We start from the raw sequence: 18,791 nt of genomic DNA on the forward strand, positions 1-18,791 counted from the left end.
TTAGCGGGTTAAAGTTGATGGGTCTAACTCGTTTAATTAAATAAGTTGAGTTAGGGTTGACAAGTATAGTATTATACCCATGCTTGACATGACATGAATCCGATATAGGACATAAAAGCTTGCAATTTTTAATGCAGCCCGTGAACTAGACGTGATTCTAACATGAAATTAGTGAGTTAGGGGTTTGATCAATTTAATGAAATGGTTTAAGTTATAATTTATTTATATAATCTTATACCCATACTAAACACGATTTGAATTTGACTGTGAATATAAATTATCAAACTATTAATTACTAACTCTTCAATAGAATAATGATTCGTTTGCTGAATTGCTAAAAGCTAGCATTTTGCAGGAAATTTCCACGGTTTGAAAGAGCAAAAGAATTTGAAGTTTTGCACACTGGGAAGAAAGTATGCTTATAAAAATATTTAACTACTTTTTTTTAAAATCATGTTGTTATTAAATATATTTTAAAATGGTTATGTTTGAATAAAATCACTAAACCATAAACACACCTAATTTGCAATTTATTTATTTTCCTGCCCTTTTGTCGGAACTGAAATTGTATAAAAGATCCCAAAAACGTGATGTTGGCTCTAGGATGTTGCGAAAGGACACTGAAGGAGAGGGAGAGAGAGAGACACCCTGGCTTTTGTTCTTGTTGTGTGTGGTTGGTCAACGACAGCTGCTCCGGCTCTTGTTCCTTTCTGTGACACAGCCTTCCTTCCCTCAGAGCATTCAATCGTTGGAAGACTTTATTTCAACATTAAGAGGTGGGCAATGTCTCATAGATTTCGGCTTTTGCATAGATTGCTATCCTGACCTCACATGTCTCTAGTGTGCTGGCTTGGGCCATGATGTTGTGTTTGCCATTTTGTTTTGATGCTATTCTAGGGGTCACATAGACCACCTAGGGCTATTCCGAATTCACCAAGGATTAAAGCAAAAAGGCAGAACCGGTGATCAGAGTGGTTAGTCTATTTGGATGTAACTATAATAACATCCGTCCGTTGAGAACCAAAGACAAGAAAAACTTATACGGTAAAAACCATATGATGTTCAAGCCCTTGGGGTTTTTGTAACTTTGAACCTCCTTGATAGTGTTATCATGAAGTTGAATGTTAGATAGGTTTTTAGTTGAGAATGAGAGCAAGTTGGCCAATTTTATTCCCATCTCTCCCCCCATGACACGTGCTAGGCTATTGTTTAGTAAAACACTTCTTTCCAAATTCTATCCCATCAACCACGTCTTTCTATCTTATCAACTTTTATCTCTTTTCCAGGCACGCGGGGGCTTTGATGCAGCTTATGCATATCATCTTCTTGTAACAGATAAAGTCATGATTTTTTTTGGTTAGAACAGTTCCTAAAAGGTTGATTTGATTTCCGCGTTTCTTGATCCTTCCCTTGATCACAGAGCAAGCAAAGAAGCTTTGTTGGGGGGAGGGGGAGATGTAAGAGTGTTTTAATACTCAAAAAGTTCGTTTGAAAAAAAAAAGGAAAAAAAAAAAAAGACTCGTTTGGTAAAAAAATTAAAAGTGTTTTGAAGAGTCCAAAAAGCCTAAAAATGACAAAAAAACATTTTTGACAAAAGCTTAAAATGAAACTTTTGTCAAAAAGCTCTTTTTGACTAAAAAGCTCTATTTGTTAAACGCAATCTCAAACAGACTCTTAGATTAGGTCTTCTACTTTAATTTGACTAGGAGTGCAGGAAGGTTTAATTGGATCTGGATTGTGTTTCCTACCCAATTCGACATAGAGTTAGGATCTAATCGAGAATTTTTGGGATAATAATTAATCCTGAAAAATCAGGGATTGAGACTCAATAGAGTAATGATATAAAGAAGGCTAGAGTCTTCCCAAATAATAATTCTGAAAAATTAGGGATTGAGACCTAGTAGAATAATAATATAAGAAAAGCTAGAGTTCTCCTAAATGTGACGTGATTTTTAAAATCACCATTAAATTTTAGATAATCACTATTAAATTTTAATCTATTGGTGACTTTAAATATCATATCACATTTGGAAGGATTCTAGGCAAACTCTAGTCTTTCTTATATTATTGTTCAACCCATTAACACCCTTCAATTGGATTTCGGAATAAGGACTCCATACATCTTTTGTATTCTAAATGTCTCGATCTTGCTGTCTTGGAGTATATTAGTTGTGGGTTTTACCAATAGTGAATGGATCTTCTTAGCTAGTCCCAGGATGTATCCAATTCGGGGACCAGCTCTCGGTATATCAACCTGTCACGTTCTCCCGGGATGAATTTAATCTGGGAGTGACCCAGTATGAATATTCTTCATGTCTATGCCCATTCCAGAAGAAACCCTCTGTATTTGGGTTCTGTATTGATAGATCTTTGTGGGCCGGTGCTGGCCCTTAGCCCATGATTCTTTTGATGGGCTGGTAAAGGGGAGGATTATTCACAACACTTTTCTTGTAGGAACCAAATATATTGAGATTGATTGTCACTTTGCTTTCATCTTCTTCATAACTCACTGCAATTTATTCCATTACATCTCATCTCATCTCAGCTCGCAAACCTCTTCATAAAGTCACATCCTATAAAGCACTTTCGTCATCTTGTCTTTAGATTATGTGTAATTTAATATAAAGTATCATTCTCAACAAAATGAAATTAAACCGATGCAAATTTAAAGAGGAACCTGCAATTATAAACTAGCTTGCTTGACAGAATACTCCTTCCTCTTGAAGTAGACCTTTTTGTAAAATAGCTGCATTATATTTTAATTGAGAGCCTTCAAGTTGGGCCTATAGATCGAGTTGAAGAGTAATATTATAAGTCTCTCTTGTGTCACTTTTGTATCACTATAAGATGATATAGTTCTTAAAATCACAACTGAGCTTGTAATTGGTCATTATCAAATTTTGATCAAGTGATGATTTTAAAAGTGATAATAGAAACTTCTAGAATTATTCCGAGCTGAAAGCCCCTTGCTCAAGTTTGAAATTAATGATGCAAGGAATACATTCTTCTTCCCATGAAAAAAAAAAAAAAAAAAACACTTTATTTACTTCTCAAGACATACATCATTTTCCAGAAACATCTTCAGAAACATCTTTTATATATATATATATATATTCCCCTAAGGGGGATTTTTTTCTTTAATCTCTGTGTATATATATATATATAGAGAGAGAGAGAGACATGTTCCATCTAGAGCCCTTCATGCTTGAACTTGGCCAGCTTTGAAAGCTCCTCAACAGCTTCAACCAAGTGATCAAGCCTAGCCACAAACTCGATAAGCAATGAAGTAAAGGTAGCCAGTGACAATGCTGCAGTGCTCTCCAATGCATTCATCCTTGGCAAATTGTCTGCGCTTGGGCCTCCCTCTTCTTCAAAAGCATCCATTGCTCTAGGCGGCCAAGAGTGCATCCTTCTTGACTGCTTCCTCATGTTCTCATGATAAGACTCTGTCCTTGCCAGATGCAGAGTCCCTGAGTTCCCACCATTTTCTTCAACATTTTCCACTTGGTTTGGGAGGTCGCCGCAGAGGGTGGATGAGAAGGTAGAAGAAAGCCTCGGCAGTTGCCTGGAAGAGCTGTCTGCTGGGGGCTCACAAGAGGATGTCAGCAGATAGGAGTGCATGTCTATGGCGCGTTGGAGTCTCTCTGTTGAGCTGTGAACCCTCTTCAGTAAAGAGGGTTTCATGCTTCTCTGCATGTTGCTCATATCTTTGCCCAACACCTTCACCAGCTCTGCAGCATGACTTGCAGCTTCTCGGATTTCTGATTGGAATGTGATTCGGAGGTTGTAGGGTGCCTACAAACCCATCAAGAAGGTGGAAATATGTGTTAACTTCATTATACATGATATATATAATTAACTTCAAAATTCAGCATATATAAATTTTACTTTCACTAGTGAATACTGTCTAAAATACTCTCGGTCCTTTTTTATTTATTTTTTTATAACCAGGGCATATGGGACTTCACTGCGACTAGATCCATAAGACATTGTGCAAATTAAAGCGCCCCCTCCACATTGCATAGCCTCAAGGAATTGTTTGTATTCCATAGGGGTTAACCTTAGACCTCATGTTTAATGAGGCACCAAGGCTAAGCTGAGTAATGTTAGAAGTAAAACTTTTGTCTTTTTTCATCTCTAATTGTAATGTGGCTTTTAAAATCATTATTATTGGATCAAAATTCAGTAATGATCATCTCAAATCCAATGATATTTTAAAAACTATATTACCTTTGAGAGATAAAAATGTGACAAAAGTCCTACTTCTAACAATACTCGGACTGCTGAAGTCTGACCACTTAGCAGTGCTCAAGTAGCAGATTATAAAAGAAAATTTGATCGATATCTTATAATACAGATTAGGACTAGTAAGTGGTCGACGCAAGCTCCATAAGTCGGAGTTAGCTAGTTTGCGTACCTCTGAAACGGCCATGCAGTTTTTTTTTTTTTTTTTTCATTGATTGAACTGATGTGACACTATAAATTAGCAGATCCAACACAGCATGGCTGTACAAGAGATCATCTGCACTCCCCAAAACTAGCAATTTTTTTATGTAAATTGGAGGTTTATGTTTCGCTTAACGCATGGCCAACATGGAGATATGTAAAATATATATATATATAGTCGCTAGCTCTGGGCAATATATGATATGCCTTTGACAATCTCCCATAAGATCTTCTGACTTGAAAGTTTTGATATGGACTCTGTTCAGTTCGTTTCTGAGTCCAAGCATGGCGCACATATATAGCTATTTTTGCCTCTCCCTCATCTGATCCAACCCAATATTTTACAACCCTCACACACGCATATATATATATATATATATATATATATATATATATATATATATAGAGTATGCTTTGTAATCATAGCAATTTTAAATTTATAATATCGTTATCTTATATTTCCAGTCTCAAAAAAAAGTGACAATTCAAAAAAAAAAAAAAGAGTAAAAATTCTAGTGACCCATGACCACGGCCAACCTGTGGGTGTTCAAGGTATTTTGATATTGTGGTAAAAAAGTGTATGATATTAAAGAGCCTAACGTATTGTGGGTTGAAGTTGGTGGGAGTTATTAAAGTATAGCCACACTAATAATTAATTTTGTTAATGAAATCCTCTTAAGAGCCAGTGCTTTATGGATTATGGACTATATGGAGCTCCCTCTATTACCTCAACTGATCCTTTTCTTCTTTCAGAAAAGACACTTGCTATGAACCAGGTCATATCATAGGAATCTTTGTAGTGAATGTTCTTGTGGAAATTTTGTGTTGTGCTGCAATTGATATTGAGATTGAGAGAACAAAGAATATATACCCACTATTGTCTGAAATGATATATATATATATATATATATATATATATATATATATATATATATGTTCTTTAATTCCTAGACTAAAATAAAAGAATATGACACATCATTCTTGTGCAATCTTCCCTTAAATGGACGCGAAAAAGGAACCAAAAACAAAAAAGTCATAATACCAAACTACTGTTTGCTTCCCTTTCAAGTATTCGCTCTCAAAATTTTATATCAACATCTTTGAGTTCTGTCACACATCTTTCATATATAGATTCCTTAGTTTATAGCGTGTGCATATACACAGTTGAGAACGGGTTCTGATTCTACTAAGTGGTCTATGGATATTCCATATTATTGCATGTTATATATTATACTTTTATCTGACAAAATAAAAAATATTAATCAAATTTGGGGAATTCCCATGTCAAGTTAAATCCTAGCGAAATTATAATATTGCAAACTTTTTAAACTCGAAATTTTTGTTTATAAAAGTTCTATAAAATTAAATAAAGTTTTTTCCAAAAAAAAAAAAATACTAAACAAATTAATATGCCATATACCTGAATTTCTGAGTGTAGAACACCATGAAGAGCCATAACCTCGTAAGCACAATATCGTAAAACTGCTCCAACTTTAACGTACTCCGACCATGGATAGAAGAAGTGTAGGAACCTCCCATGTGGTGGCTCCCATTTTGCAGAACTAGCCTTTAACATGCAATTAATTACCATCGTTATTATTATATACTTGGGAAACTTTCTTTATATTGCAAAACCACTTATGGTTCGAACAGTACTATAAGTACTATAGTTTTATGACTTATATATATATATAGTTAGAATTGAGAGTGCTTGAAAAAGGGTTAAAAGTTGGAATAATATTACACTTACTCCTATTTGGCTTTTAAAATCGTCATTAGATATGAGATGGATGTTTACTAGATTTTGATCTAATTGTGATTTTAAAAGACACCATTGGATATAAAAAAAAATTGCATAAAAAAATAGGAGTAAATGTAGCATTCCTCTAAAAGTTATGTAGAGATGTAGAAATAGGTACCAAGGACTCTATTTTTGCAGAGGAGTTCAAGGTGCTTCGGCATTTCCTATAAGCAGGCTCGTCCGGAAACTCATCCATGACAGTCGTTGAGAATTCTGGATGTTCTAATCCTTCATCTTCTAAATATTTCTTCACACATTCTGGAGACAAATGACACTAATTATTATATTAGTTTGAATATCCATATATATATATATATGGTTGTAATATTGTCTTTGTATTTGTCATTTACTTTCCATTTCAATTAAATATTTGACTGAAAAATGAATTTAGAAGCCAAATGAAAACGATTTGGGTTGACATTTGCGAATTGTCTTGATCCTGTATTGCATTTCTGAGAGTTCCTTAAACTGTATTACCTTCAAGAGAGTCAGCCACTGCAGTAAAACTGTCAACTAGTTCCTTGTGCAACTGCTCTCCTGCCCATATAGGGCAAACAAGCACATTCACTAGAACTGCTACAAACCCTCCAATGGCTATTGAATACAGTCGATCCATGGAAGTCTTAATAGGGTTTCCCATCCGGTAACCGGAGACGACGATCAAGCAAAAGGTGAAAAGGATGACCCTGAAGCCATACTCATATGGCGCAAATGATGGCAATAATTTCATGAATGATGTAACAGTCCCTGCATCAAAGTTGGTTGAATTGAAATATTTATCAGCGGATCAATTTAATTATACATAATCATTAGATTTGGAGGATTGGAGGATCTAGAGAAAGTACTTACCAATCAGAAAAATGCTAATGCCAATAACGAAAGGCTCAGCAACCTGGCCACTCCATAGACCTAACTGAGCAACGATGATGGCCAAGATTCCGGCAAGCAAGCTTCCAAGTGCTCGGTTGAATCCTCGATTAAACGTTGCACCTTAACAAATTCACAACCAAATTAAACCATTATATTCATCTCTTCTTATAAGCTAAACTTTTTAAATAAGTGGTGATTTAACATTGTATAAGATCATTTATGGGCTCTAAATTCGAACATTATTTCTGTCGTTCACCTTCCGGTTCAATTAAATGATGATTTAAGAATAACAAGTGATGATTTAAGAGTAGGTTACCAATGAGTGTCACTATTTTCAAAGTACGTGCATGCAGCATGTAGCTGAGGGTTTTCAAGAAGTAATTAGGATCTGGTAATGGAATAAATGTAAATGTATTATGACATATGCATGCATGCATATACATACCCACTGTATATTCGAACATGATGGCAACAGTGAGGATGGACCAGATGATGTTGGTGCCAAACACATCATAAGGTGCTTGGAATAGTATAAGCAAAGACACAAGAAGAACAGCTAGCCCCACTTTGAGAGAGAATAATACCCTGTTGCTGTCTTCTTTGCATAATTCCCATGCATGCCAAATCCAGTTTTTACATGAAAAGCTTTTCCCGGATTTCTTGCTTGCCTCAGGTAGCTTCTTCCCTTTGATAGATGAAGGGATATTGATCTCAAAGCTACCCTTTTTGCCATTCATTCTCCAATGAAGTAATATGATCACTACTCTTTCAACCCTCTTGCTTCTACAGCTCCGTTTTGTTAAGGTTCTTAATCAATTGCAGAACTCTCTGCAAAATAAGTGAACCTACTGAAGAAAGGGAGCTAGCTAGGGTTCAGATGAGGCTGGCTGAAGCCGGAGGAGGCGATGAGCTAGAGCTGAAGAAGAGTGGCTGATTTGGTGGTGGAAATAGTGTGAGAAGGAGAAAGTGATTTAAAGACAGGAGTGGAATTAACTTGTTGGTGCAACTAGGGAAGGAAAAGTATGTCTAGTCAGGAAAGATATATAGAGAAAAAGAATAATGCTACAATAATTGAAGAGAGAATAGAGAATGGAGCTAAATCGTCAGGATAGAAGATGCTTAGCCTCGATAATGCCCTAGGGGTAGAGAATTAGAATCTAAATTGCATTGGCCATGCAATTTCAAACGTGTAATGCTATTTAGGAAACTGTTATACGGCTATAATACAATAAGGATGATGTGACAGTAAAAATCATACGAGAACTTGTGTAAAAAAAAGTATTAATGACTTATTTTTCACTGTCCCATTATTCCAATTGTACAACAGTCATATTGCAATCTATTAAGTAATATTTTTCCTTCCAAAATATCTTCAGCACGTCGATGGTATAGTGAAACTAAATTGTTGATTCTAATAAGCATACAAGAAATATTAACCAGATCAAATAAATTACTAAAAGTAGCTCAAATTTTAGAATTTGAGTGTTATATATATATATATATATATATATATATATAGTTGGAGGGTTCCTTAAAATTACCCAGATGGAAAAGGGTGAAGAATATTTGGAAGAGGAGGCTCTGCATTGGAGGACAGAGATATTAGAAAAGCCTCCTCCTCAGATTCTTCATATGTTGGAATATTTCCTTTGACTAAGACTGCTCTGCCTCAAATATTGCTGTTTATCTTAAGAGATAAACAAGTTGCAAATAATCATGCAGCTGAATAATACTTCTCCCCTGTCATCTTCAGTATTCTCTTTAATTTGCCTCTTCTCCTTTCTTTCTCCACCCTCCATGATTTCAGCAGATAATGTCCTCTATTCCCTCTGAAACAACATATGCTTTTACTACCTCATTTATCCTTAAACTCACCCCAGGACTTTCATTGCTTTTCGCATTATTTCTTTCTCTTTTTCTTTTTCTTTTATTATGAATGGAATTTTTTATACCAACCAAACAAATAATACAACTCCTTCTGCAGAAAAGAGAAATGCTAAAGTTTCTCATGATTTTTTTCAAAAATTTTGGTTCCAAACCGATGTGTCACGTTTTCATACGATCTATTGTTTTAGTGAGTAACGGGATAAGGTGATGGGATCGTGACACATTAATTTGAAACCAAAGTTTTGAAAACCGATTCTCAGCCGACAAAGCACCTCACAAACAAAGTTCAAATTTTTCACATTATTCTTATGTACGTAGCTATGTTCCTAATGTTACCGTGTATTTCATTTACAAATATTTAGTTCTCCGTGTTCATCTGCGAACGAATAGATGCTAAGAATTTTCCTGCTAATTGTGTTGAGTGAATATTGACAATCAGATTCTTTACAGAAAATCCTATGATTAATACGTTCCTAATCTGAGTAAACGTTTTTCTTTTTTGTTTCTTCTTCTTTTTTCTTTTTTTCTTTTTTTGGTTTTACAATATTTGCAGAAGCAATAAGGTGAACAAAAAAGTGAAACAAAAAGAAAAAACAACTATTTTCTCGAAAGGAACATGACATCAGGGTGAGGAATATATGCAAGAGGGATATTAAAGAGATGACATGTACATTAATGTTTGCAGCAGACATTGAATTATAACGAGAGCTGGATGTTAGCATATATTAAGAGATTTGATTGTATTCAAATCTAATCATAATTGATTCAGATTTGATTGTAATCTCCGACATTTAAGGTTTTTATTATCTCCATAATTTGTATTATTTTTCTATAAATAGGAGACAGTTATATTGTAAACACAACTAAATAAATAATATATAGCAAGTAAAATAGGCTTTATTTTATAAACGTAAGTCATACACGGAACCAAGTAAAATTCTGTGTCTTTATTATCCTTCATTTAATTTCTATAGCTTTATCTTTTCTTTCAATGGAGATAACCAAAGTAACAAAACTTTTTGACCAAATGTTAATTTGATGTTTAATATTTATTCAAAGAAGTCTATATATATATATATATATATATATATATATACAATCTGAAATAATAATTAAGCAGTTATTTTGGGGAATATTAGAATCTGGTTCCTCTGGGAAATATATAAACAAGTCTTAATAATAACTTTAAAATCAAAAGGGTGCCGACAAAAATGTTAACATAAAAATTGTGGTGCAGCTAAATTGCAGATATATATCTTGGTCAGATTTGATTCCAATCTTGACAACCATTTCCTACGGTTCAGGTAATTCCTTCTTTTAGGGGTTGCACTTTAAATTTCAGATGAACAATCATCGAAGAGAGATGATAAATAAAATTAAGAAATATTAGAAAATCACTTTCAAGAGAAAATAAGAAGCTGATTCTGCCACCTCATGAAGCCATGCTTCAAGCCTTCAATATTAATTTACAGACCAATTTCTTTATTTGTCTGCCAACAGATCGAATATGTTCTTACCAGTATATCTTAGTTAAGTCATTTACTTGTACATCTCCTATTTATATATTTATATATATCATGAATATTCCTTTTGTAAGCAGTGAGAATAATGGTTTTGTATCTACTTTGATATATGTTTACACTACACCAAAAAAAAAAAAAACGATTTTTTTACATGTCTACGATAACACACTTTTTGCCACATCATTAATTACTGACGTGGTAATTACTGCCACATCAAGAAAAACTTTATTGATGTGTTTGTTAAATTTGCCATGTCAATAATTATTGACGTGCTATTACGTCAAAAATAAAATAATTAATAATATTAATTATTTGTTTTAAAAAAAATATTAGGTAACAAAATTTAATTGGTATCTATATGTGTATAATTATATCATTGTAGTTTAGGGTTTTCTCTCTATATATAATGATTATTTTAATTAGAATTAAATATTAGATAACAAAATTTAATTTGTACCTATATTAGGTAACAAAATTTAATTGGTATATGTATAATTATATATATACATGTATAATTATACTTGATTCAAAATTTAATTGATACCTATATCAGGTAACAAAATTTAATTGGAACCTATATATGTGTATAATTATTAACATGTTACATTTGACACGTCAAGAATTTTTTGACGTGTCTACAGGTGACATGTCAAGAATTTTTTGACGTGTCTACAGGTGACACGTCAAGAAATTCTTATGGCACATCAAGAAAAAAAATTTCTTGACATGTTACATGTGACATGTCAAGAATTTCTTGACGTGTCAAATGTTGGCATGCATGTCATTAAAAAATGAGCTGGAGAAAATTATTTGGAGTGGGAGATCTCTTTTAATTCAACTTTTTCCCTCTTCTTTCCCTCTTCTTATTATTTATTATTTCCCTCTTCTTTTATTTCGTCCCCCACACTCTTTCTCTCTCAATCTCCCTCTTCTCTCTGCACGCCCACCCCTCAGCTCCCTCTTCTCTAGATGGGAAGAAGAAAAAGAAAAAGAGAAGAGAAGAAGAAAAGAGAAGATAAGAAGAAAAAGAGAAGAGAATATCTGATTTTTCTTTTCCTGCTAGGTTTGAGATTTTGATGTTTTATTTGCTGATGGGTTTGGGTTTTTGAAGACTTTTTGGGTCTGATTTTTCTGGTTGGTTTGGTTTGATTTTTTAAGTTGATTTTGAGACTGATCTTTCAGTTTAGATTTTTTTTTTTTCCCCAGCCGCCTCTCCCCCTTTCTCCCTCTCGCTTGATTCCTCCTACGACAGGAGAAAATTGAAAAATAATAATATATATATAATTTTTAAACTTTAGTGACGTTTCCAAATTGGCACGTCAACAAATTTATTGACGCGTCAATAAATATTGACATGGTGAAACTGCCTCATAAAAAAAAAATTTTTGACGTGCCAGTTTCTGACATGTCACTATTTTCTGAAGTGTTAGAAATTGGCATGTCAAAAAATTGAAAGTTTTGACACCCTCTTTTTTAACCTTTGACACGTCAATACTGACACATTAAAAACCTTTTCATACATGTTAGTATGCTTGACATGTTAGAAACTGTTGGTCAAGAAAAATTGGTTTTTTTGTAGTGTTACATGAGATTGAAAATTGTTCTTGCTGCATGTGTACCAATGTATTTGAGTCATGAGCCACCTAAGGTACGATTTTATAGTGTGTGTTTGGTATTGCGATTTTATAGACAAAAAATACGATTTTAAACTAAATTGTAGAAAATGAATCATTTGGTATTGCGTTTTTTTAAAATTGCAATTTGAAAACTTAGAAATGTTTTCAAATCACAGGAAATGTAGTGTTTTGTTTTTGAAAACACACAATATATTGTAAAAGCCAAACTGCGATTTTTCCAAACGCTTAATTGCGTTTTTAAAAATTTTGTTTTCAAATCGCATATTTGTTAAGAGAGCCCCTACCATCAGGTCCATCCTGATAACACCCCTTTTACAGCCTCTAATTACTATGTGACACATCATCAATTTAAGAAAAATGCAAAAAATAAAAGTGAGAACAATCACACCAAATCAGAGATAAAAAAAAAAAGTGGGTCTGGCTGGACGGTCTGGCGGGCGGTGAACGCCTCAAAACTCGCCGGCCGTGACTTGCCTCAAAACCCATTTCTAATGCCTCAAAACTCGTCGGCCGTGACTCGCCTCAAAACCCATTTCTAATGTCTCAAAACCTGTTTCTAATGCCTCAAAACTTATTTTTGGATTCAAAACTAAAACCTAAAGGTGGAAGGTTAACCCTTTAGGAATTTTATCATCATAAAAATCTAGTGTATTTTGGTCCAACTTATTTTTATGCACTTTTTATGTTTTTGTTTATGTATCGATCATTGATTGGGGGCTATAAAAGGGGTGTTATCATGAAGGTCCTGATAAAAGGTTTTCTCATTTGTTAATTGTTATTTTTAAAATTCACTTTTTAAAATCCCAAACTCAACAAACTTTAAAATCACTTTTTAAAAATTCACCATTGTGCAAGATGATTAGATGTGATTGTGAATGATAAAGACAATGTTCAAATTCAAGATATTTGTTATGATACCATGTTAAATCATTACTTATCCCAAAAATCTATACCCATAGAAATTTAAGAATTTAATCATTTTACTTATATTCTTGAAATACCTTAGTCTTGATGTATGTTGATTTCCTATAACCTAATAACTCTTATTTTACTATGTTGCCAATGGATGGATCAACAAGATTACTCAGCTTCAATCTTTAAAACAACTAATGATTTAATATGGTATTAGAGAGATGTAATTTTCGCAACGACTACTTAATTTGTATTAAAATGAATTTACCAACTTGATAATTAGGCAACTAGTTTTCATGTTAAAAGTTAAAAGAATTCTAATCATTTAGGGTGGAAATTCCTTGCTGGGAAACCATCACCTCACAAGAAAGCCATAACCTGCATATTGTGCAAATGGATACACAAGTTACTTAAAAAGCTGAATTTCAACTATTCTATACTCCCAACATTGCAGTACTTGTGGAGATGCAAATGGTCGACCTCCCATTCCACCACAGTCAATTACAGGTATATGGAAACATCAATATACACAGAAATTATTTCTACAATTCTTTCTAACACGTGTAGCAGATGTCATCTGCTTTATATCAAAATCTTTTGGGCAACTGATTAAGAATCTGTTTAGGATTGTGTTGAAAAATATAAAAAATTTTAGCAGTTTTGAACTTCTTTTTTTACCAAACGGACCAATTTTTGTTTGGCATAACTTTTTATATAGTAAAATGACTTTTTAAACTCCTTAACGCAATCTCAATCATATTCTAAGTTAGATTATCTAAACTACAGAACAAGAATAATGCAAATCAACTGGGTGAGACAAGAAACACCTTCCTAGTTAGTTGCTTCCCCTGGCCTCCCCCGGTCTTAACCGTTCTCTGATTGTCCATTGATGGAAAGTCTTGCTGAACCATAACAAGTTAGAATTTTATCAATGCTGACCGGTTGATGTTGATTGTTGGAATATTTAATATTTTCTAAATTAGGTGTATTAATATTTTCCTTAACAAATTATTTCTCTAATGTTAGAATATTTTTATTCTCGATTATTATATTTCCTTGTAAGATTTATTCTCTTCATTAATTAGTTTATGTCTACTTTAAGGTTGATTGATCACTACTTATTATTTCTCTATAAATAGAGAGTTATGTAATATTGTTTGATACAGTGAATATATAAGATGTAGCCCACACGTGTCTCTTTGCTTCTGCTCTCTCTTTTCTTTTTCTTTCATATTTTCGTATTTTATGTATATATTTCAATATGGTATCAGAGCTACGTTTCTGTTTCTGTGACTTTCAATAAAAGTCTTATGACATTTTTCTAGTGTTTTATGGATTTCTCTTTTGAAGATCTCCCAATTTTGTTGTGATCTATGGCTCTTTTTATTGGCGAATCTTGGCACAATGCGGTTTAGCCATTCACATGATTTTTAACGGATAGTTTCCATTCTCCGGCCTCATTGTTAGTTGCAGCTTGGCCCTTAACCGAATTCTTTTAGCGGCTTGTCTCCGTTCTCCGGTATTTCTCCCACCGTCACTTTCAGCCTTTCTCGTCTTTCTTGTCGGCAAATCTTGGCACAATGTGGTTTGGCCCTTCACAGGGTTTTTAACGGCTAGTTTCCATTCTCCGGCCTCATTGTCAGTTGCGGCTTGGCCCTTTACCAGATTCTTTTAGCGGCTTGTCTCTATTCTCCAGTATTCCTCCGGCTTTGCCTTGATCCAAACTTTGGATGCCTTTAATTTCTTCTATTTTCTAAACTCAATCTTATATCTTGAGTTTGAGGGGGGATGTTAGAATATTTTATATTTTCTAAATTAGGTTTATTAATATTTTTCTTAACAAGTTATTTCTCTTTATGTTATAATATTGTTATTCTCGGTTATTATATTTCCTTGTAAGATTTATTCTCTTCCTTAATTAGTTTAGGTCTATTTTAGAGTTTTTTGATCATTACTCATTGTCTCTCTATAAATAGAGAGTTATATAATATTGTTTGATACAGTGAACATACAAGATGTAGCCCACACGTGTCTCTCCACTTCCGCTATCTCTTTTCTTTTTCTTTCATATTTTCGTATTTTAGATATATTTCAACATGTCGATGGAAAGCAATAAAATATTGATAGAGATTATAAGTAATTTTGTTGTTTGAGTTGCTAATAATTTAGGTGACTTGTCTCATACTCAGAAATGTAGGCTCCATAAAAGCTTTCTTGCATTTGATGTCTGAATTGCTAATAATTAAAATAGCAATTGTAAGAAAATCTTTATGGAGTTCACCTATCCAAGTAAATTTTGAGCAACCCGTCTTTTACTCAGAAGCGTAGGCTCCATAAAAGCTTTTTTATATTTAATGTCCGAATTACTTAACAATCTCCACAACAAATTGATAGGCATCCGCGTCCATAAAATATGATCAGTATTCTTTCAACGATGAAACACTACAAAAAAGGGAAATCTTGCTGACACGGGTTTTGAAGCTTTAAAGCTTCGTTAATTTTCTCTGTTTTTAGAATAAAAAGGGTAATATTCGTCTTTTTTGTTCAAATAAAAATATACTTGAAATAATTTCTGAGCGAGTAACAATAAGCAGGCGTTTGTAGTCCAACGGTTAGGATAATTGCCTTCCAAGCAATAGACCCGGGTTCGACTCCCGGCAGACGCACTATATTTTGATTGCATGTGTGTTTTGGAATGAATAACAAAAAAAGCACGACTTTGCCCAACTTTTTTCTCATGTAGTATTTTTAAAAAATAAAAAATAAAAAAATAAAAAGTAATAAAAATTTCTGAGATATATAATTTTTTTTTTTATGATTATTATTATTATTATTTTAAAAAAATGGTCTTTTTCTTGAGAATAATAACAATTTTTTTTAACATCTTATGTGGTCATTTTTGTATTTGGTATTTTTCTTCCAAAAAATGGTCATTTAAAAAAAAAAAAAATTATCATTATTATGAAGAAAAATACCATTGTTTTTTTTTTTAAAAAAAAAAAAAAAACCACTAAATAAAAAAATGACCACACATGATGTTATTATATATCACAGAAATTTTTATTTATTTTTTATTTTTTTAAGAAAAAGACCATTTTTTTAAGAAAAATACCAAATTAAAAAAGGACCATAAAGGATGTTATTACTTCAGATTTTTTTTTTTTTTTTTTAAAAAAAATGATCACATAGGTGAAAAATTTGGCCAAAGTTATGTCTCTAAGTTGTGTATCTATAATTTCTCTAACAAAAATTATTTTCTGACCTCAAAATGTTGTTTAGAAATCCCGATAGCTTGACAAGTTTTTGGTTGCTGCACTTTTTGGAAAACAGATCCAGTGAGATGTGAGAAAGGAGAATCAGATGTAATTTCATAGCATTATATGCTAAACAATTAACAAACAAAGAACAAGTAAAAAAATTCTGAATTAAAGCCTTTACTTTGAGAGAAAGTGAGTAATTTTAAAAGTTTCTCTTATGTGTATCACTCCAAAAATGAAATAGCTTTTAAAATTATCATTTGATTAAAATTCAATAGTGATTAATCACAAGTCTAATGATGATTTTAAGAGCCACATTATTCTTGGATGGACACAAAAGTGATACAAGACGGACTTGTACCATTACTCCATTAGAGGCATCGGATAATAGAGTAACACGATATATCATCATTTAATCTACATTTTATTCTTTTAAAGTTGATGTGACACGATTTCTCATATCATTTTGTGCATGAAAATATATATCATAAGGGTGAGATTCATATTGAACTATTGGAATTAATTTCACACAGTTACTTTTAGATGCCACTCGCTTATGTGGTTTATCTTGTTAGTCAGTTCATGACCACATCATGCTCAATTCACTATGTTACTGCCCTTTGAATCCTTCGCTACGTGAAGGGCACAATAATGTTTTCACGATCTGCATTTTTCTTTTAACTCATCATTAGACTTACATGTGTATTTAAATGCTTATTGGATAAGTGATCTCACTAATTGTCGTTCCACTATGAGTTACTATTTTCTACGGTGTGATTCTCACATCTCTTGGTGTAGTAAAAAATAGTCTGTTGTTGGTCATTCTACTACTGAAGTTGAGTACAATGCCCTTGTTGACTCCATTTTTGAGCTACTTTGGCTACATTGACTCCTATAGTAGAGGATATGACTGGTCCTAACATATAACTCTGTTATATTATGCAACAATTGGAGTTCGATTCATAGTGCGTATAAATTATAATGATGTATTACAACATTTGACATGTGTTAATATGTGATGTTATCTACAAACAAAAATAATAATAATAAAATAAAAAAATTAAATTAAATTAACATTCTCTAAGTACATGTTGACACATGTCAAACATTATAGAAGAGTTGTAAAATAGTTGGAAGGCTAGCATTTTCCTTATTTTCAAATTAAATAATAAAAAGTTGTCATTTAACATTTTTTACTTTATTATTTATTATATAATATATTTTATCACTTTTAATGACAAAAAAAAAAAGAAAAGAAAAGAGGTGATAAATAGTAATGATATGTTAAGTATAAAATGAAAAATGTTGATTTGATAAAATTTCTACCATTTAATTTACAAATTGAAAAAATCTCCTCAATATCCTAAAAATTTTAAGAGATCTTTATCCTTCAGCACCTATGCACCGAAAGGGGTTGTTGTTCTTTGGCATGCCCTGCTCATGTAACTCATTGCTTTATACCCTAGGGCCTCACCTTCTAATTATGAATTTAATTTATATATAATATTCCACATATAAATTTTCTTTGTAAAGACCAATCAAGTTTTTGAACATCTCAATATAAACATACATTATTTGAGAACTCAGTACATTTTTTTTAAAAAAAAATTGAATTCCAGCTAAAAAGAAAGATGACGTATTAAATAATAATTCTTAAAAAATTGAATTTTTAAACACCATCAACACTGTATAAGATGGAGAGAATAGCATCTAATAACCATTTTTTCAAAATCAAATTGAACTTGTTACACATATAATTGTCCGTCCAAGCCCATGGGCTTGGCCCGAGATCCTAGAAGTATGGGCATCATCAAAACCCAAGCCCTAAAGGGGGTAGCACAGTCAAAGTCTAGTGTTGCCTCGGGAAAATATGGTCAGGAGTGCACAACTCTTTGGTGTAGGATTCCGACTTTGCGAAAAGAGGGCCCGGGATAGTCAACAACCGGGCATGTCAAGATGATCGGGTAAGAAAGATACTACCTGCATCATTCACGGGATACACAATAACTGTCGATACAGATATGACTTACCTTTAACGATCACAGGATAAGATCATTGATTTGTGTTGACGTGGGTATGACTTTCGCCCACCAAGTATAGTGTGAGCCCCACTATTAGGTTTACTTCTCTAACTTGGTCTTGAATTTGTGTAATCGCCGGTATATCTCTTTCCTTAGTGGGATTGGTTTTCTCATCATAGTGTAATTTGGTCTACCAATTGGTTTTGGATGACAGCTTTTACTTCTCCTACACGGAGAACCTTTTGACCGACTATCAACTCCTTGTAAAAGGAGTGTTACATAGCATGAAGAGAGTACCAAGTGAAAGAGAGTTTCGGTCATCTCACTTAGTTTTCTCATAGTGTTTGTGTCTTACAACACTTAGAGAAGAAGAGAGTTTTCTTGTCAATTTTTCTCTCTTTTGTATTTTTCTCTTTTTGTGTGAGAATGAGATTTTT

General features: G+C 33.0%; 1 protein-coding gene and 1 non-coding gene across 2 annotated transcripts; one reads left to right on the forward strand and one right to left on the reverse strand.

Moving 5' to 3' along the window:
• Nucleotides 1-3,170: 3,170 nt before the first annotated feature.
• LOC132176495 (aluminum-activated malate transporter 9-like) lies at nt 3,171-7,966 on the reverse strand. The gene is made up of 6 exons (XM_059588728.1): nt 7,563-7,966; nt 7,097-7,237; nt 6,725-6,994; nt 6,366-6,505; nt 5,867-6,013; nt 3,171-3,795 (listed from the first exon to the last, which is right to left on the reverse strand). The coding sequence occupies exons 1-6, from the start codon at nt 7,852-7,854 to the stop codon at nt 3,190-3,192; spliced, it is 1,596 nt and encodes a 531-aa protein (XP_059444711.1). The 5' UTR covers nt 7,855-7,966; the 3' UTR covers nt 3,171-3,189.
• Nucleotides 7,967-15,670: 7,704 nt separating this feature from the next.
• TRNAG-UCC (transfer RNA glycine (anticodon UCC)) lies at nt 15,671-15,742 on the forward strand. The gene has a single exon. It is a non-coding gene; the product is annotated as a tRNA-Gly (tRNA).
• Nucleotides 15,743-18,791: the final 3,049 nt, after the last annotated feature.

This window comes from Corylus avellana, chromosome ca3 (assembly GCF_901000735.1).
Source record: "Corylus avellana chromosome ca3, CavTom2PMs-1.0".
Classification (NCBI taxonomy): Eukaryota; Viridiplantae; Streptophyta; class Magnoliopsida; order Fagales; family Betulaceae; genus Corylus; species Corylus avellana.